The sequence below is a fragment of the Euwallacea fornicatus genome, chromosome 3, assembly GCF_040115645.1.
Source record: "Euwallacea fornicatus isolate EFF26 chromosome 3, ASM4011564v1, whole genome shotgun sequence".
NCBI classification, from domain to species: domain Eukaryota; kingdom Metazoa; phylum Arthropoda; class Insecta; order Coleoptera; family Curculionidae; genus Euwallacea; species Euwallacea fornicatus.
In genome coordinates this window covers 4,646,970-4,667,844 of record NC_089543.1, presented here as the reverse complement: position 1 = coordinate 4,667,844, position 20,875 = coordinate 4,646,970, and the positions used below count along the sequence as shown (strand labels likewise).

Sequence of the window (20,875 nt, the reverse complement as noted above, 5' to 3'; positions counted from 1 at the left end):
GAGTATTCCGCAAAAGATACCCATATTTTTGTGAATTGGTGTTTATGTTTTTTCTTAAATCAAACATTAATTTTAGCATAAAAAATGTTGGTATCAACGTTTTTTCATTTTGTTTAGTAATAACACTTCGCGCAAAAGTAGGGGTTGTTGGAGCGGTGAAATTGCATACTATCTTTAGTCAAAACTCAGTAAAACTTACAATTCACTTAAAATAAATTTTATTTAAAGAATAGGATATGACACTTCATGTTCTTAACCAAATGTACTAGGCATCCTTAGTGTTAATCAACTCATCGATCTATAAACACATATTAGTTTAAATCGCAAAAAAAACTTAGGGAATAGGATCATAGGTGTCCATTTCCCTGCCAAATCCTTTTCTATTTTTTAAATAATCAATTTAACTATCATACTGATGGCTTTCATTTTGAAGGCCTAAAACACAGTATAAAATGCGCTAAAAATTATAACGAACAATCCTTTACAATGTTAAATTATGTTTTAAGATTTCAAAACCAAAAACATGTTTAAAAATACTATCTTCTTTAATTTCGAAAAATTTAACAATTGCTTGCACAAATATTTCGAAGCTTGCGTGCAGAAAATTTCAATTATTAAAACAATAATTTCATGCAATGTCTACGTCATTAAATCACAGTTTCATTTGTTATCATCAATGCATTCCTTTACACATACTCTTGTTCTAACAGTTTAAAATGCTTCGAACAAAAGTTTATGTATCACAACCTCACAAGAGACTCGATCAAAGACATACATACATCAATTAGTAAAGCAGAAAGTTAAGTTTTCACCAGAAAATAGGTCGCTGACACAGAAAAATCACTAATATAAAACTTTTTACATTATTTATGCACTTCAGTGATAAAACAATTAAAACTGTACTAAACATACTTTGTCTTGCCTCTAGCAGACATATACTCAAAATACCACTTGGCTCTAATTTGCTTATTTGTTTTGTGCCGGTGACCCCGTTTAAAATACCATTCTGCCTCTTGTTCTTTCTTCCGTAGCTGTTCTCTGGAATTTCCATAGAGCCTGAAATACCACTCGCCATTCAACATCGTATCTTTATTTTTAATTATAGTTAAGTGTTGATTTTCAGGAAGTGTAGTGATGTTTATTACTTCAATTGTATCTGTTAGAGGATTGTACTTAATATACCATTCCTCATTTGGGTCATCTTTTCTATGGTATTGTCGTTTTAATTTCTGCTTGTCCCAAAGAGATTTGGCTTTCTCTTTAATGTCCTTTAATTGGTTTTTTTGTTTTGGTTTTTTCTTTTTTATTTTATCGACATGTTCATTTTTTTTTGAGTGTGATCTTTCTTTAATATCATCCATTTTACTTTCATATCTTCCCATTTTATTATTTTTTAAGTTATATTTGCTTTCAAACATTTTAGTGTCCTTAGGAGTCTCTTCTTGTCTCCATCTAGAATGTTTAGTCTTTTCATAACTGCCTTGAAAAGCATCATCAATTGGGCTGAACACATGAACATCTTCTTTGGTATCTTTCAAATTGTCATAATGTTCTTTCAGCTGCACATAAGGCAGATCTTTTTTGGTCATCTTGTCCTTCTTCAACTTTTTCAACCTATGGTTGACACACTTTTGAACAGCTTGTTCAGAAAAGTCGCCTTTAGATCGTTGCTTGTATACACAGAGTTCCATAACAGCTTTATTAAGTTGGTCATCACTGAATGTACCCATGTAAGTCGCATCACTAGGACTCTGAGAAGTATTTTTCTCATATAAATAATGTCGTATTATTTCAGAGCTTAGAATGGTAATTAGAAAACCCACTGCCAATAAGCTGAAACTTTTTTCTTTAGTAATATCCTTATCCCTGCCATCTGATAATTCTAGTTGGGAATGAGGGATTAGTTCTTGAGATATATCTTCATGTTGCGGAAATTGAAGATCTGAGAAACTGCCATCAAGGTCCTAAAAGATAAAATTTTAATGTGGCAGAGAGAACAGCTTGAACATGTCTTGTTATTCTAAATTGGGAGTCCGCCAGTAGAGAGAATTCCAAATGATATGTATCTCATAAATTGAGGTCAATTCAAGGTTTATTGTTTACTAACCTCTAGGACAGTGGGTGCAAAATGTCATACATAAATGAATTATGTGACTTACAAAATCATTAAAGTGGTGCATATTAATATGTACAATATTTAATAATTTGTCAAATTGAAATAAAACTTTCCTTTTAATTTCAATTCAGAAGGTTATAAAAATAAATCTATTAGTTTTACTAGCTTCTTCAATTAAATAAAATGCCTATTACTGATATTCCACTTTCCAAAAATCAAACTAGGTACCTCAACCATTAAAGTCTTTTTCAGTTAACTTTGTTGTTGATAGGGAATACTCTCTATAAACTTACACTATTTTCATGATTGAAAGAAGATTTCTCATCAACAACCTCAGCATGACTTCCTAACTCAGCTTCAGCAATTTGTTCATAAGCTTTCTCAAACTGAATTTCATCTTCAGACTCAGTGTGTACTAATTCTTGTTCCTTATACACCGAAATTTCATCTTCAGAACAACTATCTGCAGGACATTCGCTAATTATACTGATACTATGATCAGATTCCTGGTCTGAATCCAAGACAACAGAGTTCAGAGAAATTAATGAAATTGCTTCTTCGGCACAGTCAATTTCATTTACTAAAACCCAGTTCGCAGAGCTGATGTCTTCATCCATAATGGAACATGAAAACTATAAATATAATAGGGCCTTATTGATCTTTCTTGCCTCATGTTAAAGTGTATAAAGGAGATTTAAAACCTTGTTAACTTATTTTCAATAAGGTCAAGGGTAAAGGTGAAAGCTTGGGAGCCAAGGGAGGGAAAAAGCAAAAACTGTTATCTGGCCTTATTTCACAAGTTTGCATATTTGCGCTTATAGTGATATGGATATTGCTCTTTGCAATTAAAGAACATTTCATAACTCTGAGTTTGTTAAAACAATGAATAAATTAGAAAGGTTTAATGTGAAGGTGTTAAACAGCTCCTATTAATGTTTTAAGAAGGAAATTGGTTATTTAACAATATATTTCGCCAATAATAAATAAATAAACACTTTTAAATACGCAGTTTACTTAAAATAACACTCACCTACAACGTATAATAACAATGGAGCATATAAACAAAAATAATACAGAGAAATTGCGAGTCGTCTTGAGTCAGCTGATCTCTTTGTGTGATTGCGCCAACAAATGTCCGTCTTGCCAATTGTCACTTATACGTGTCTACTACACAGTATCGGGTTATGCTCGGAGTGACTGATGTGTTCTGTAGATCATGTAAAAAAAAGAGTAATAAGAGCAGATAGACTCCGAAAACACATATTGATATTCGTCTAATGATAAACTTAACCACAAAATAATTGTTGGTTATAGCTTTTGCTACTGCTTGGCAAAGTTTTGAATTTTTCCACAAAATTGCAAAATAGTAAGAGATATTATGGAAAACCTACAATTAAAAGATTGCAAGATAATTAACAAACCACCTCCAGTAATTAAAGACCTGCAACGTATTTGTCTTGATGACAAACTTTACTGTTTTGTTACTGACGCTAAAGAGCTAAAGATTTTAAATTTCGATGGTTCCCAGCAGTTTCTGCAGATTCCTCATGAATTGAATACCGAAATAGTCAAAGTTACGTACCTAAAGATGTGGAAAGCTGTCTTTATAGCTACAACTGCTGAGCTAGTAGTTGTTAATCTTGTTCAAAAGAACTTCTGCATTTACCATATTGAACGGAATTCTAAAATTGTGCAGGCCTCTTGGAATCCTACACAGACCTTTTTGGTTATTATTGATTCTGACGGAGCTCTTGCAGGGTTTAATTTTAGATGTACTGATAGAGAAGCACAGAAATATGAATTTGATTTGTTTGGCACAGGCTATAGTGGACAGCCTGCCCCAAATTCAGTATATGTTGGATGGGGTGCTCAAAATACTCAGTTTAAGGGGATGAAGAAACAGGAGGAAGTTATTGAAGGTATGAATTTCATGTCTGAATAAAAATGTCAAGATACATCAGGCATTGCATTTTTTAAAATTAAATATTAACTGAAAGAACTTAAACATATTGATTGCATACGGGGTGGTTCAAACTCTCAAAAAATATACTAGGTATTAAAAAACTAATACATATTACTTGTCATAGAAATACCACAGCACTATTCTCCTCCTCAAATTTCTTGGAGGGAAAATGGAGAAATGTTTGTCTTAAACTATTGGAAAGATAATCGAAGATTTTTAAAAGTATTTGATGGAAAGTTGCAGCCACTATTTGGAAGTGAACCTTACAACAATCTTTTGGATGTAGTATCATATAAAAACAAAGGAAATTCTATTGCCTGTGCTGCCACAGATGGGCAAAGAAATAGAATAGTTATTTATGAGAAAAATTGCCTTATAAATTCATATTTTGAGGTCCCCGAAAACATTGTAAGTTGTTTATTCCCTTTTTACTTAAGAAGTAGATGGAGTAAACTTTTTTTTTAGGGGATAATTAAAGGTATTAAGTACCATCCTGAATTTAACATTTTAGCAGTTCATAGCTATTTTTCATCACAAAGTAGCCTTAATATCTATTTATATGCTAATGATACATGGTATTTAAAGCAACAGTTCCTTTTCCCCTTAAATGAAAGAGAAAATTTGTTGAAATTTCATTGGAGCACAGCTTTAGAAATGACGACTTGTCAACTTAACATTTTAACTTCTCATTCTGTCCACATATATGAATTCAATGTGGAAGCTTATGGGGTATTTCATGATTTAGTGGCTGTTATAAATGGGCCTAAAGTGTTGTTTACTCAGTTTTCCAAGGAAATTGTCCCTCCACCTTTGGGAAGCAAAACTTTAGAGTTTGCAAAGCCTGTGAATAATATACATTTTTATGCATCAGAGGATATATATGGTTTCACAATGTCTGACAATAAAACACTTTTTTACAAATATGATAATGGCAACTTTGTTCCTAGTGATCAAGATAAACTATTGAATATTGGCCCCACAAACAACACAATTTCTTTGTTCGAAACAATACTGAATGACGTTCCGTATCAAATAATCCTAAATGAACAAAAGGAGTTAGTAATTAATGACATAATTTTCCTAAACAACGTTTTATCAGTTCATCTACATGGTATCTATTTACTGTTTACGCACATAAGATCTGACACCTACCGATTGTATACAGTACGATTTGCTCAATCGCTAATTTTAAATAAATTTAATCCGGAGAACTGCTTCTCCAGGGAAATCGAGCAGGGAGCTAAAATTATTTGCGTTACAGAGAAAGATGAGGTAATTCTAGCCTTGCCTCGCGGCAACTTGGAGACCATAACCTGCCGTTTTATGGCGATAGACCGAATAGATTCTCTTCTATCAAAAAACGATTGGTTTAATGCTGTAAATCTCATAAGAAAATTGAGGTTTAATTGGAACCTGCTAATTGATTTAAATCCCCAAAGGTTCATAACCCATATTAAAGAGTTTATTGAGGCTGTACAAACTGGTTCTCTGTTGAATACTATAGTAACTGAATTTAGTACTGAAAATTGCCTTAAGATTATGTATCAGTCTTGGTCAAGGGCATATACTGAGGATAACTGTGATGAGCTTCAGAAACTCACCATTTTAACCTCAATTTTGCAAACCCTCGTCAAGCTCAATCCAATTAAGAACCTCATTAGCATTGTTACTGTTCAGATCCAACATTATTCCATAAAAGCTGCATTGAGATCAGTGCTGTATGTCTTTAAACTGAAAAATATGGATACATGCAAGAAAGCAATAGCTCAGATTCTTCGTTATAAGCATGTTATGGATGTTCTTACTGCTGGCTATGCGTTGTATGATCTCAGTTTCTTGACTTTTCTATACACTGAGTGTTCAATGGATCCGAAAATGTTTTTGCCCGAAATCGCAGAATTACAAAAGTTGAGCCCCATTGAGTTACGATACATATCAAACGTTCTTGCGAAAGATTTTGCTAAGGCTACAAAATATCTTGTTACCATGGAAGACAAAAGTGAAACAGCTCTTTCAGAGTTTATCAAAAAATATTCTACTCAGGATGTAGCTTACAGTACCTTAAATCCTGGAAACCACCACTTTAAGACAGTTACAATACTATATGCAGATTACTTAGGGCATAGAGCCAGGCATTTAGAAGCAGGCTTAATTCTTGAAAGAGCAAGTCTTCTGGAGGAAGCTTTAGTTCGATATAAAATTGCCCGACATTGGAGGAAAGTTGTGAGTCTCTTGAATATACTAAAAGTTGAAAGTGAGCAAAAGAAAGATACCTTGAGAGCATTGGCTTTGGATTTGGCAAGTCATCAAAGGGCAGAGGAGGGAGCTTTAATATTGGACCACTATTGCGGGGATTATATAGGTGCTGTTGAGGTGATGGTACAAGATAAGCAGTTTGAGAATGCGCTGTGTTTGGCTGATCAATACGGCAATAAGGAATTGATTGGTAAGTTTTGGGAAATGAAATGAGAAGAGGTATTCCTGAAACTCATAATTTTTGAATCCGCTTCTTATTAGATAACTTCATAAAACCGGCGTTAAAGACTTACACTGAAGATCTATACGAAAAGGTGACGGAATTAAATGTTAAGTTCAAGAATTATTTTACTCGACTAATGCAAGTGAGGAAGAACAAATACAGGAAAATGATGTTTAAAATATCAGGAATAGATCATGTTGATTTAGGCCATGAAGGAGCTGATATGAGAAATGATACCAGTTCTGAATATGGTAGTATCATTTCTAGCAGCACAATGAGCACCGCGGGTTCGGGAGGTTCTAAAAGGTGATAAATGAAACTTACCGCAAACAACAAATTGATTTATCGCCTTTCAGCTCCTCAATGTCCTCTAGGAATCGTCGAAAACTTGAAAAAAAAAAGATAGATTTGAGAGAAGGGGGCACGTTTGAAGACATCGCACTCATCAGGCAACTTTACTTATTGATTGAGGATATTTTTGACATCGGCGAAGATGTTATAGAAGTGTGCCACAGTTTAACTGATGAAGACCAGTTTCAGTCGTCTTCCATGTTGCAAAACTCTCTTGCCGGAATACAAAGCGAGACCAAGTCACACATTTCGCTTATTTGGACTCAAACGTTTTGCCATGCAGAGGTTTCCAGCGATCCAAAGGTTTTATCTGTGATTGAAAATCGGCATGAACTGGGTAAGTTTGCATTTTTTGGATTATGCTTTATTAGGGGTTGCTGTAATTATGTGGGTATTTAATTTTATATTTGTGATTTGGTTTACTTTACTACGAATATAGTGCACGCAGTTATAAAGGACTCAGTGTATACACATATTTTTCGTACGTAAGTATATGCAAAAAGTAATATAAAGATTTAAGATGCGATTTTATACCACTTATAGAAGCCCTCATTTTGTTGTAGATGAAAAATTCAGAACGCCTCCAGCTACAGGGAAGTCAGTTGACGAATATTTGAATTTAGTCGTATAACACATTTTTTTGTATATTTTAAATAGAAGTTTAAGTAAAGTTTGTCATTAAAGCAACGAATGATTTTTATTTGAAAAAAAAAACAGTGAAATCAAGATTGCATCCCTCAAAACTTATCGATTATAAAAAAAAATGCACAAAAAAAGTCAAGCAAACCCTAGACGTGCCATTTATTTATTATACTTAGTGTTAAATTATTAAATTGTTAGAAGTATTCACGGGTCCCCTTTCAATTATTACTATTTGGCTGCCGGCAAAACACTTTTTCCGTTAAACGTTTCGGCACATTTCATTGTAACGTGCTCACAGCTATGAGGAATTTTGTGATTTTTTTTTTCCTCTGTTCATTTCTCATATCGTCAGGTAAGTATACAAAACCTTTAATTTAAATTGGTATCAATCAGTCTCTATCTTTAGAGGCGCTGCAGGAAAATTGCACAGACTTCCAAGGTAAAATAGTAGAGCACGGAATGTTATACGTGCCGGGACCCTCTGTATGTTCCATGTGCGTTTGCTATCATAGCGAACCGAAGTGGTGTATTGACATTTATTGCGATCCTCCCTATGTAAGTTCGCCAATGAAAGTATCCAAAAATACATATATTATATACTAAAACACTTTGTAGTTTTGTAAAAAATTTAGGGTTAAAGAGCGCTGTTGTGAGTTTGAATGTTTGGATCCACCTGGTGATATTGCTGCTAAAATGCTGCAAGAGCATCGACGAAGATGGAAAAACTCTGCCAATGCCAGAGTTTCAGATCGTTACGTCTGCATAGGATTTTTGGGAATGCTAATTATGTATTATTAGATTTTTTGTATTTGTGAGAAAGCTAATAAATCAATGTGAATAATACTTTAGAAAATTAAACAATCTTTAAAAGCACCATATATTTCAGGAATATTGTATGAATTTTTTGCAAATATTGGACTTTTTTTTATTTTCCTGATTTAAATTGCTTCTATAAATCTGATCTGCCCTTTTGCTATTCCAGTTTTCACAGCGGCGTAAAAACACGCAGTGCAAATGCGCCATTGACGGATTAGTAGATGGGTGATAAAATAAAGCTTCAGTTACGATATCCTCATGTTTAAATCTATATTTGTTTATTTCATGGCTGAATCTTCTACTGCGCTAACAAAAAAATAAAATAAATAACTCAATAAATATTCATTTACCCACAACTTTACAACACGTTACCTCTATGACTAGATTAAAATATTTATCTACAGAGTCATGTTAAAAAAATAAAAAGCATCTTCTAATGTATTCTAGCTATCGGATTTATCTATAATTAATTGGCCATTGTGATTGTTTACTCAAAATTGAGTATCCATTGAGGACTTTCTTAGTCTATACATTTTGAGCACAAGAACTATCATTATTGGACAGCAAATTCAAAACTAATTTTTTATTAGTTTTCACTACTGCTTTTTGTCGAGGTTTCTTTTTTGTAATTAGAGAAAAACGTTAGTGCTTTCATCAGTTGATAACTTTTCGATATGGGAATGTTCGAGTCATACAAATTTTTCGAATTTTTGCAGTCCACATAGAACCACCAATTGCATTTGAGAATTGTCTGATCATACAACGTTGACTCGGGGCAGAGGAAGCTTTTCATTATGAGCCCGTCCTCAGTCAAAGCGCAGACGTGGAATACCATACATCCCAAATCTTCATCAGCATACAATCCAGGGAAGTGCTTTTGGTGCTCACAGTAAAAAGAGGTTTCAGGCAGCTCTACCCTTGCAGCAAAGTTGTCATCAAAGTTCTTGTCATAGCCTACGGGGTAGTATTCTTTGGGAGCATTCATGACTTTCCCAATACTGCTAGGTTTCCTTGGAGGTACCGGTCTTCTGGTAGTGGACTTTGAAGTGGTACTCTTGATTTTGAACTGATTGCTGATGTCATTCTTTTGAAGAAAGGCCAAATCTACCGCCTCTTTGGTTTTATTGTTAAAGTTAAGAGCTTGGCGATCATTGTCGTTTGAAGAGGTGTCTATTGACAGCAGTCTATCAGAGAACCCTTGAGGGCCACCCAATTGGTTAACTTTTTTCTTAGGAATTGCCACTACTGCCATTAGTTTTGCTATTGAGGGAGTTTCACGGTTTGAGGGAGAAACACCTTAAGATACAAAGAAATGAGTAGTAAATTCTAGTCAAAGTTAAAGAAGTAGATACTACCTGTGAAAGCTGGCTTGGCCACTACAGACCCACTAATGGAGGGCCTTTCAGCTGCGGGCGATATGGGTTTAAAAGGGGGAATTTCTTCACCGGAGGAGAACTGATTTAATTGCCTGGTTTTGCCGGTAGCACTTGACACTTTAGGTGATGCTCTTGCACTCGCTTCGTCCGATCTGGTATTGGCGTCCACCTCCTTGAAAATCTGAAATTGAATATGTTTTATATTCAACAACTATTTTTAACTTACGGTTTCTTTAGTTTTCCCATCCTCATCCACCAAATTAAGTTTCTGCTTCTCTTCCTGCTGCTTTTGAGTAGCCTGAATGAGTTGCGCTTGCATTTTAGATACTTGAGCGGATCGTCGCATATTCATTTCAGTGTTTGAGATAGATTCTTTAAAACCTAGTTCATCTCCCAAGCTAAAACCTGAAAATGTTTGGCCATTAACGGATGCTGTATGGGCGAAAAGAAGTAGAGACGTTGCTGATGATGTTAAATGGTTAACCTTAATTTTATAAACAAATTTTCCATCTGAGCTGGTAATACTGACATAAAAATTATGTTTGATTGTTCGCCCAATTAAATAAAACTTTCATTACATTGACTGACGTATGTGCAGTGAATTTGTACAAAGGATTATCAAATAAGGTAGGCTGACCTTTAAGGCTTTTATTGAAATTTCAATCCCCTACATTCTAGAAAGAAATGGGTTGTTAGTTTATGCTACATCTAATAGAGTAATACTGTTAATATTTTTTCTGAAGATGGTCTACAGGTTAGGGTATGAGTTGAAACTGCGGTGTTAATAAATGCAATGAATGTTAAAACTGTGATGAAAAATATCAAAAAAGGAGGAAGATTTACCCAGCCCAATGCTTGCTTTCACACCACCTAGATTTCTGACCCGAAAAAGTCCACTTTTCTTAAATGCACAGTTGAGTATAAATCCAAAATCTGATTCCAACACACAGGTGGAATGGCTATGCTGGATTAAGCCTGTAAAGTAAATGTTAATGTCGTTACTACAACACACGATCCCTCGCTATTCCTTATATTTATTACAAAAAAAGAAAAGAGATAGTTGAATGTGTTAATGTACAAAAAGATTTTAGAAAGGGATAGAAAGAGAGGTAGAGCACAGGGAGACTCATTGGTATGGATTTACAACTCCACATTGGAATAAAAATTATTACGGTAAAAATTCAGCCAGATATATCCGCACTACTTAAGCAGATTACTAGAAAATTTCGTTCGTTAGTGCTAATAGTACTTTAACAACCACGTTTATGACCTTCACCTTAACCTGGCTATGTGTGGTAACTCACTGCCAAGAGTTGCTTTAAAAGGTACTTTGCTTGAATCCCTTCACAAATCGGTTCATAAAAACCTGCGATGGATTTTGCAGTGTCATTGCATTTATATTTGGTTGTTGCCAACAGTATTGTGAGAATTACTTCAAAAAAACTCAATATATTGTCACGATTTTTATAATATAGATGGTTAAGGTGCGCAACCAATTTGTGTTTTTTAGAGGTTGGTGCACAGTTGCTGGGATTTTTGCAGATTAAGCATTCATATTTAGGCTTTCAAGTTTTACGAATGGAGGGAGTTGTTAAATTATCTTTTCCTTCCTCATACTGCTAATATTTATGAGCAAAATGGTAGTTACCACATGGCACAGTTTACGCTATTTTAATGAAAGTTATATGTGAGCAATAATTACACACATATACCTTAGGATACGGCAATTTCCAATATAGATATATATTTCAATATGTGAAGAAAATACGTCAAGGTAGTATGATTTAATATTAAAACGCCACTGCGCATAATCGTGTTGTGTGCAAAGCGCTGCTGGAAAATCAGAAACGTGACGTTGTTACATTTAAGTTCTCACTCTTCAATTTCTAGATTTGTTTTAATATATTTTTAAGTAGATATTGAAAGTAGTCGCTTGTAAAAATCCTAATAACAAAAAAAGACTCTCCGCCTTCGTGGTTTAAAGTGCTTTCAACACAGCTTCGTAGCTCTACTAGATAATTGTGGTGCCAGTGCGGTGTGCTGGTGGTGAAATACTGGGTCTGGCTTCCATCTAGGAAGGGGACCCAGCCTGAGGCAAAATTAGCATGCTGTAAATATTTGAAATATTTGAAGTGGAATGATCTTCCCTCATTAGGATAGGTATAAGAATACAGCATTTCCAGCCTTTTAGCCGGCTTTATAAAAAACATGCCTTTGCGTGTTTCGGCCTTATAGAGCCATACTAAAAGTCAAATATATTTTTGCACGTTGTTAATTTTATCAAATCTGTATCCAGTTTTGGCCTTATGTGAAGGATGAGTTTGGGTTAGGGCCTAGAACGGAAGACCGCGAAACGCGCTCTATTTTATTGGTCGACGGTTTTTCTTGAGGCCACGATTAAAAATGTCGCCCAGGGCGCTAAATTCGCTAAGGCCGGCCCTGTCTTTGCCGGTCCCAACCTAGTAACCCTAATTTAAGGGCATACGTCTCGCAAACTGTGGAAGTTATGTATAAAGATTTATTAAAAACCTGAACGTTGCATCTTTGGAACAAATGCATGAATACGCCACGTTTATACGAGGGAGTGGCCTTATATTTAGCCAAGTAATGCGCCATTAAATTTTTTGTTTTCAATAAGAAAACACCCTGTATACATTGTAAATTTTTGCCCTTCAAAATCTCGTTCCTTCTGACCAATGAGGTATAAACTACTTTCAGTTCTTCCAACATACAAAACATTTATGACTTGAACGTTCGAGAGGGTGTGACTTTTTATTCTTAGATAAGGCGTATACTACCATGAACGAGCGCTTTATTCGCCAGACACGACCTCCCGCTTACCTGAAAGTAATTAATCGCAAACTACTTGATCTTCCTTTAAGCCAGTGGGACTTAAAGGACGCCGCATTATTCACTTCCATGGATTCGCAATAACAAATTTTTCACTATATCTTCACGAAGTCAATAAAAATCGTTTTGCCAAGAGGTGTTAAAAAAGATGTTGTAAACGTATGTTCGACGAAGCTGAACCAAACCGAAACAAACCTCGGATTATTGTGAGGAAGTCCTTGAAAAGGAAGAGTGAATTGATATTTTTATGTCTATGTACAATAAAGTGTGTAATGTTTTCACTAATGCTAAATAACCAGATTAATCGATTGCAATGCTTGCTACGTTATAGTGGCAGCTCGTTTATTTAAATAATTGCATTTGGTTTTATTTTTATATAAAATGCAACTTCCGAGAAGCTGGGTGTTGTCCATCTGTGATAATGCCGGGATACGCCACATTTAACCCAAAAATGACATCTATTAGTGTTTAAAGCACCGAGACCGAGACATTAAACGACCATTAACACGTACGAATTTATACTATAACGGAAGTCACGATAATGATACACCTTCCACCATATTGTTCAAGTGCAGTGAAATTGTTTGGCCGATTAATACAATAATGCGAAAGATAAAAAAATTACTAATGAATATTTAAATTTTGTCGTAGGGCCTCATTGGCTTAAAAATGACAACAAAACTCATTTTAACCGAAAAGGAGTTGCTGAAAAAGGGTCAAACACCTCACGATTTTTGTCAAAATTGTCGAATTTTTTGTCATTTTTTCATGCGATTTTTTGAGTAATAAATTTGTGGGGTGCAATTTTGCGATCATCGAGTTTTGTGTGCCGATCCCCTGCCTCCAAGCAAACATCAAATTGCTGTTTAAATTTGTCCGGGATTGCGGTTTCACCTATAAGCACACAGCCCCGAGGACCTTTTAAGCATATGTTTATTTCAACACAAAGCAACTTTTCAAGTCTTATTTATTTTATTTTATGACTTCCTGATTTTCCACCGGCCGCTTTCACCGCAATATAGTTTCACGTTTAAAAAATAAACAAACGCTCTCTTAATTTTTTTACCATTTTGGCCTTACTGTTTACATAGTTGACGGGGCTTCCCCATGCATTGGTAGCATTGACAAAAATATCTTTTAGATAGCATGAGAACAACGACTAAAATTCGTATGTCGATATCGCAAAACACAGCAAAATCTGTCAGCAGTAAAAATTTGAACTTCATTTACCCGGAATTTAGATTGACATTTGACAGACTTTTGACTTAATGCTGACAGGCGTAGGAATTTGGTTGGGTAAATTTTGGAGAATTTTTTTGACGTCACAAATGTATTTTTATAGTCAATCTGGATTAACTTAAGCTAACCTCAAGGTAGTTCAAAACCGATTGCATAGGGAGTAGCCCAATTCATGCCTTCTCGACTTTAATCGAAACTCATTATATTTTGCCAGCCGGTTTAATGGCTTGGCAATCCACATTATTAAGTCAATTAGTGTAATTAAAATTAAATTTAAATTGTTGGTACTGTGTAATTCTTGGCCAAAAGAAACACATATAAAAATGTCAATTGTAAGCTCCTCATGGTCACTAATTATGTCTTGCATTCCTATCTTGATATTGAAAGCTAAAAGTTGTTGAGTCGAATTGGCTAACAACCACATTAATAACGTGACGTGCCCACTTCAGTGTGTTTATTTAAGGTATTTTGAAACGTTGCTAAGTAAGACAACGAAATATTTTCTGAAAAAAGAAAATTAATTTTTTTCGCTCTTGCATTTGGCGGAAGATTTGACCGCCATGTCAAAACACAGCAACTCGAAACTCGTATCTGGCCTTTGGCAGGAGTTTGCGCAGACGCTTACTCTGCCAAAGTGGAAGTTTTCACATATATGTTTCAAGGTGCTTTATCATTTCATTTTCTGACGCCTTCATGTTTTGAACTTCAACCATTACCTATCGTAATGAAGAAAAGATATATTTTTATTACCTTTGTGTAACATAAGGATTCGGACAATTAAACGTAACACATGCATTTGATTGTTTAATAGACTATTTAAAGAAATAAAAAGTTGCACTATTTGCCGTAACAAGTTTTACCCGCATTCAAGGCCACTGTAGTCATTTTACATGGTTGATTGGCAGCGCCCCAAAAGTTATAAACAATAAAAAAAATTATTATTGTAAAACATCACTTATTCGAATAATAAATCCTTAAGGCGGAATATTCAAATTGTTCCACTTCAATGTTAATTGACGTAGATCCGAATCAGCTTCAACGTCTCAAATGTCTAATTCTATTACAATAGAACTCCTGATTCTGAGTTAATAATTCAATGTTCTTGAAGTTCGGAAATTATAATTTGCGGATTGTTGTAACACAAACGATCACAATATGTAAAATAGTTACGTTACACGTTGTAATGGAGAATTCTTGAAGGTCGAATGTCTATTGTGGGCTTTTTGTATTCCCTTTTAAGTCCAAATGTTACGTGCGTTATCCATTGCGTTCAGTTGTCGCACAACTGTAATGGGATTTTTCTGCCACACTAATTGGATGAACTGCATTGAATAAAACGCAATATTATCCATATCGCTGAACACTGACGGATAAACAGGTTTTTATTGCATATTGCAATATTAATTTTGATCGGAGAGAGTGCTTTCACTTCATTCGGAAGATTGTGCCGGATAACGTGGACTACATAGCCCGATGATTCTGAAATTAGCGGTTATATGATCAAAATACAGTTATGCCACTTTAATTTAACGATTTAGGGCATATTACTTATGCAAGTAGTCCTGTTATTATCAAAATTAGCTAGTTATGTTTTTGTACGTTGGAAACCATTATCTGGCCATTACGCATATTCAAAAGAACTGCTGCTCTTGCCGTATTTTGTAGACGGTCATTAAAGGCTTAATGCAACTTCTTTTTAGGTTTTCTGTTAACGTTCATAACACGCTTCATTGCACAGTTTTTCAGATAGTCATTAATTATTTCCATTTCCATCTCACATGAACGTCATTGTTTGACCTTAGATGCATTGTGATTTTGACAAACTCAAAAACTAAATTTCCCCAATTTGCAAACACAAATTTAAACCATCTTTAATGTTTATATTTTAGATATGAAATGACCATTCATATTCGGGGTGACCGCTCCTGGAGGTCGGCCAGGAGGAATTTGGGGGAAGTACTGGTGAAGCGTTTGAAGCAGTTCCCTTAAGTTAGTAGAACTAGTTAAAATTTCTAGTAAGTTAGAAAATTGTCGCGCCTTGAACTTGGGAGGGTTATTTTGCGCTAAAATGAGCCTCTATGAACATAAGAAATCTGGTGGAGATTATAGCTCCAGCTGTTAATTGAGAAGTTACCCTAACCGTGGATCAAAATTGTGAAAGGAAAAAACTGAAACGTCTTGTAGATTTCAAGACATGATTTTTTTTGTTTTGAGATAGAATTTACATCATTACTTTATCCGAAACGAAACCCCAACACATAAACACATAAATCTTGCAAAGAGTCAAGATCAAGGCTACAAATAATTGAGTAGTCGTGCAAACAATGAAGTTAGAGTGCAATTGTAGCAACTTTACCTCCCATGTGCAGGTTTATCCGAAAATTAGTCTCAAGGTAAGCGAAAAACACGTTTCTGTACCCGCACATGACAGTCTCACATACATAATTTTTCATTACATAATGAGAGACCTATATTTTCTCATCATCGTCCGTTGCCTAATTATAAACATAATATTATTTGTGTTCGTCCAACGTTGCATGAAAAATTCGTCCAAATGAACTAATTGATTTAGAAAGTGTCTGATAGATGGTTTCTACAAGATGTGTGAAGCCCTCATTACTCATTAACAAAATGGTTTCGTGCATGGTAAAATGGCCTGTGAGACACGCATGAATAATATTTACATAACTTGAATGCTTCAGTCCGAAAAAACCACCTAAAAAATAAGAATCGACAAATACAGGTCGGTCAGAGAAAACCAACACACGGCTGTTCTAAATTCTAGATTTACAGCATTAATTAATAAAGCTGAGGTTACCATGAGCAGAAAAATACGGTTGAAATCGATTGATTTATCTAAGAAATCAATGAGTGCGACCTTGGACCTGCATGAATCCTGCCACACGATATAAAGAATCACAATCAATAGGGCGTGAGTGATTAATAAAAAAAAAGTCTAAAGGCCCTATTTACAGGTCATTTTCTGATAATCTTATGCAGATTTCTATTGAAATACTTGCCAAATGCAGTTATGAACAAAACCAGCACAATCCACTGCATATTTCTAGGACACTTCTCTTAAACACTAGCTAAAGAGGCGGTAAATATTGGCACATCAGTAACCGAAATTTCAAGAAACAGATCGTAAGCGAATGTTGCGTGAATGATTCTTAAGTAAACTAGCCGACGAAACGCTAAAGACTGAAGAAAGGTGACCTAGTACCACCGCTACCACTTCCTTCTTGACTTTGTGTTAACGGTATTACTTTTAAATTGAAATAGTTGGTATCGATGATGGGACTTAGGGAAATGACTAATTGGGCCTATTGCGACAACACTCAGTATTAATTTGGTTTTTGATGTGGGACCGAAAAACCTCGTTTCCACGAGTAAAGAATTTAATTGGTGAAACAGAGGTTGGCGAAATTCGAGGCTTGGCATGAGATTTCGGGAACTGAAAGAGTGTTTGAAAGTTTCAGTCGGGAAATCGAATTCGAATCAGAAAATGCTGAATACTGAATCTGAAAGAGCAAGATTGTTGCGGATCTTCATCTCTCTCAAATATGATTTTTTGGAAGTTGATATTCTCCTTAAGCTCCTCTGTGATTTCCAATCTTGGAAATATTCTGGAAAGAATGATTATCTGGTAGAAAGCGGTAATAAAATCTTCTCAAAGATTTAAGGGTTAGAACCCTCAGTTCAAACGCTAATTTTACAGCGTTTCTTCCTCTCTTGCCGAGTATTCGACATGAATTTCCTTCGTTTTAATCTCGTTTACTTGCCATAAACTTGATCTTGATATTGAGTTTAAAGGATTCACAGCATTTCAAACAACCATCGTTCTTATTACATCTACTTACAGAATGACTAGGCAAAGCCGATTATTGAAAGTAAGAAATATTTAACAGGATTTTAATAACGTTTGAATAATTTATCGCCAAGGTTATCGGTGCTAGGGTAAAGTTATGAGCATAAAAACCGAGAATCTCCTTAACAAGTTAATAAATAATTTAAAAACACATAAAGCGATTACGTATTGCTAGTGGAATTGAAGGCGATACATCGAGCAGATAATTACAAATTCGGAAAGCTGATGAACTTGGAAACCAAGATTTCTACATGAGGCTTGCATACAATGTTACAAAAGTCCATAAGTCACTATTATTTATATTATAGTTGAACTAACGCAACCATAGAGGCGTTAATTTATTAACATTCGGTGTGTGTCAACAACTAGTTTGAAAATGATGAAGACACACGCCAAGGTAACTTTATTAGCGAAAATTTATAAACCATCAATTAAGAGAGGCCTTTATTCGCAGAGCTAATTAGGCGAGGTAAATCACACATTTTGGTAAGATAAAAACTAATTACTTCTTGCTCTGCGCGAGCAGAATGGCATTTTTACAAAAACACGTTTATAATAATAATTCATAAAGAGACCTTTGCAGTCCTGGCTTGAAGTGAACGGTTTTGACGATTTTGTTAGAAGAAAAATTTCACAATTAAAGAAAGGACAAAATTCAAGACAGATATGTCGATCGTTAAGTTGAAAAGCGGGCAAGAAGTGTGAGTCACTCATAGGGAAAGTGGTGTTTGAAAATTTCATTTTCACAGCTTTTGCGATGTTTCGAACGAGGGTCATGGGGGAAATTGGATTGGAGACAACATAATACCCATTAAGCAATTAATAAAATTTATTTATTTATAATATTTTCAAAGTTTTACTCTGTGGAAGATACAAACTAAGATTTCGAAATTATATACCAATTAAACCTTCGGCTTTCCCAGTAGTATTTTAACAATAGATTTTCTGCATTCTGCTGACAAACAATAATTACTGTAGTACTTGAAAGTTTTTTTCTCCTTACTAAAACTTTTTCCTTAGCTTAGTTTTCAAAAATGTGCTCAGAAGAAGAAGAATCAAGATTTCTGCCTGCAAGGCAATATTCCCTACTACAATAGCGCAGTGCAAAACATGACAATAAAACAGCTTCAGTAGAATGCAGAATAAGCTGTTTGATGCGAATATCGGGGATTAAGACCCCTGTAAAGGTTCATAAATATCACATTTATATTGTTAGGTTGCCAAGATGCAACAAGCTAAAAACATACTGTAACTTAATAAAATTTCAAAGTACTGGACAAATGCCTGAACACTTGGTTGGTTATTCCTATTTCATGATTTCGGATAATATGAATTTCCAGGGCCTTTAGTATAAAAATAAGGAACTACAATGCTGCTCATAGTCATTGTTTTTGTCATTAACAGTAATTAACAATGAACGAATATTAACGTAATTCATGATTCGATCGAATTTATTGCGCATTGTCAGTGAATAAACAAGAAACAATTATTAATTATCAGCAACTATTCGAGGAAACGTGACTGGGTACTCCATCTAAAAGAAACATGCTGGGATCATATTTCTTCTGAAATAATTCGAATATAGAATACACATTCCAAATAAAACAATTTGCGTAACCTGTAGCATAACAAACAACTTTAAAACTTGTGACTGAGTTGATAAATCTAACTTTACTGTTCACGTAACGGGTCACATAACTATTTTGTTTAAAATTTAAATAATATGTTCCTCCACCAAACCACACTTAAACAAGCTGTTTATTCTATTGCGATAGATACCTTTTCGTTAACATGGTACAGTCAAAAGTGGCCGTGAATAGTTCGCACCAGCTTCAGGTTTGTAATCGGATTTATCTCTGAGCTGTAAATGCGATTTGAAGGCGAGTTGGACAACTCACTGCCACATCTCACGGCCGATATCCAGAACTTAAGGTCCTTTCGAGTGCGTTAAGGAGAGGCTCAGTTAATCTCACACTTCTGCCGATTTTGAGCTTATACTTGGTGTCCGACTATGAATTACCACTTTATGTCCATTTCGTTCCACTAAAACTGCCGTTTGGCGTGCCTCGTGTTCCTCTTCACCTTCCCCATCTTCCCCAAGTTCACCGTCTTCGTCTCCGGACTGATCGGTAGCTCCTTGAAGTCTTTTATGCTTCCTCCAAGCGTTCTGAATCAGCCTGGCGCAATACTCCTCCCGCTGTCTCCACAAAGTGGAACTAACTTGTTCGTACCCAACCTCGCTTGGCTTTGGTTGCACCTCGCTCAACTCGGCAGTCTCATCAATCGCATTTCCTTTCCTAGCAAAGAAGTCCTTGGTCAAGGCGTCCAGAATATCCACACAATACATCAGGTCGCCTTTGCAGATGGGAATATCCATGGACACTATTTTGTATTTATTTGGCTTGTGGATCTGCAATGGCGGCTCCAACACATCCAGAAAATCTGATAACTGATCGTAGCGGATATATTGCGTCCCGTCTGGATCGAACTGCTGCCAGATTTCATAATACATATCGTAGTCGTCGTCGGTCAATCCTTCCTGGACATCCTCGGTGGCTTGAGAATAATTTTCCAAGATCACGGCGATATACATGTTGATTACTATCAAGAAGGATATCACCAAGTAGCTCAAGAGGAACGCTATTCCTATGGTCGAGTTGCCGCAGTTGCCAGTTTCGCCGATCTCGTTGTCAGGCTGCTTACAGTCTTCTTCGTTGATTATACCATCTAGGACCCCATCCCAACCTGCAGATGTGGACATCTGCGGGTAAACAAAAGGAGCAAGTGTTATCTAAAGTTGCTAAAAGTCGTAAGACATTCGAGGAAATAATAATGGAATAAATAAAATAGCAACGAGCACATATCTTCAATATCGCTTGTGAGATTTTTAATTGAAGTATTACCCGGTCCGCAAGCGTGAAATTTGTGCCGGTAAGCATAACACCTGTCCATCACCTTAACTCAGATCCACTGTATGTACGTTGCTGTCGGTAAATATTTCTCAGCCCGTTTTGGAGAGGATTCGAAACAATTTCGCTTAACAAACTGACAAAATTACTCGTTGATGCGGTCAAATTAAGTAATTTGGCATCTTATAAAGCAGAGCAGCACGAGAGCGCAAGCGCGAAACCTCAATGGGACACGATGCGCGCACAATGAAACTATGCCATGCCTG

General features: G+C 35.4%; 4 protein-coding genes across 18 annotated transcripts in view; 1 reads left to right on the top strand and 3 right to left on the bottom strand.

Annotated features, from left to right (window-relative positions):
• Window positions 1–201: 201 nt before the first annotated feature.
• Window positions 202–3,277, bottom strand: LOC136350315 (putative leucine-rich repeat-containing protein DDB_G0290503). Its single transcript, XM_066301854.1, has 3 exons — window positions 3,147–3,277; window positions 2,410–2,748; window positions 202–1,964 (listed from the first exon to the last, which is right to left on the bottom strand). The coding sequence occupies exons 2-3, from the start codon at window positions 2,731–2,733 to the stop codon at window positions 903–905; spliced, it is 1,386 nt and encodes a 461-aa protein (XP_066157951.1). The 5' UTR covers window positions 2,734–2,748; window positions 3,147–3,277; the 3' UTR covers window positions 202–902.
• Window positions 3,278–3,355: 78 nt separating this feature from the next.
• Window positions 3,356–7,596, top strand: Elp1 (elongator complex protein 1). The gene is made up of 6 exons (XM_066301851.1): window positions 3,356–4,035; window positions 4,204–4,487; window positions 4,545–6,525; window positions 6,597–6,864; window positions 6,915–7,246; window positions 7,473–7,596. Exons 1-6 carry the CDS (start codon window positions 3,495–3,497, stop codon window positions 7,538–7,540), a joined length of 3,474 nt encoding a protein of 1,157 aa, XP_066157948.1. The 5' UTR covers window positions 3,356–3,494; the 3' UTR covers window positions 7,541–7,596.
• A 1,016-nt stretch (window positions 7,597–8,612) lies between these two features.
• On the bottom strand, window positions 8,613–17,045 carry mtg (mind the gap). 5 transcript variants are annotated; one of them, XM_066302436.1, is made up of 5 exons: window positions 16,853–17,045; window positions 10,587–10,718; window positions 9,970–10,148; window positions 9,723–9,924; window positions 8,613–9,663 (listed from the first exon to the last, which is right to left on the bottom strand). In XM_066302436.1, the coding sequence occupies exons 1-5, from the start codon at window positions 16,890–16,892 to the stop codon at window positions 8,954–8,956; spliced, it is 1,263 nt and encodes a 420-aa protein (XP_066158533.1). In that variant the 5' UTR covers window positions 16,893–17,045; the 3' UTR covers window positions 8,613–8,953. The 5 variants fall into 5 exon arrangements, with proteins under 5 accessions (XP_066158533.1, XP_066158534.1, XP_066158536.1 ...); XM_066302437.1 differs by having other exon boundaries at window positions 9,723–9,915; window positions 16,853–17,044; XM_066302439.1 differs by lacking the exon at window positions 16,853–17,045 and adding an exon at window positions 12,585–13,862.
• Window positions 17,046–18,511: 1,466 nt separating this feature from the next.
• The window catches only part of para (paralytic), a 28,343-nt gene continuing 25,979 nt past the window's right edge, over window positions 18,512–20,875 (bottom strand). For all 11 annotated transcript variants that reach the window (XM_066302431.1, XM_066302430.1, XM_066302424.1 and 8 more), the window contains one exon: window positions 18,512–20,461. In XM_066302431.1, coding sequence (XP_066158528.1) covers window positions 19,670–20,461 — 792 coding nt within the window. In that variant the 3' untranslated portion in view covers window positions 18,512–19,669. The remainder of the gene's footprint in view (window positions 20,462–20,875) is intronic.

Bases quoted from the DNA above. Each gene is read 5' to 3' on its own strand.
- LOC136350315 (XM_066301854.1), bottom strand. From the start codon at position 2,733: ATGGATGAAGACATCAGCTCTGCGAACTGGGTTTTAGTAAATGAAATT. The intron at 1,965-2,409 runs GTAAGTTTATAG...TTTATCTTTTAG, and splicing joins CTTTCAATCATGAAAATAGT to GACCTTGATGGCAGTTTCTC.
- Elp1 (XM_066301851.1), top strand. From the start codon at position 3,495: ATGGAAAACCTACAATTAAAAGATTGCAAGATAATTAACAAACCACCT. The intron at 4,036-4,203 runs GTATGAATTTCA...TACTTGTCATAG, and splicing joins ACAGGAGGAAGTTATTGAAG to AAATACCACAGCACTATTCT. The intron at 7,247-7,472 runs GTAAGTTTGCAT...ATTTTGTTGTAG, and splicing joins TGAAAATCGGCATGAACTGG to ATGAAAAATTCAGAACGCCT.
- mtg (XM_066302436.1), bottom strand. From the start codon at position 16,892: ATGCAGTGGATTGTGCTGGTTTTGTTCATAACTGCATTTG. The intron at 10,149-10,586 runs GTAAATCTTCCT...AAACATTTTCAG, and splicing joins GAAAGCAAGCATTGGGCTGG to GTTTTAGCTTGGGAGATGAA. The intron at 9,925-9,969 runs GTAAGTTAAAAA...ATTCAATTTCAG, and splicing joins ATGGGAAAACTAAAGAAACC to ATTTTCAAGGAGGTGGACGC.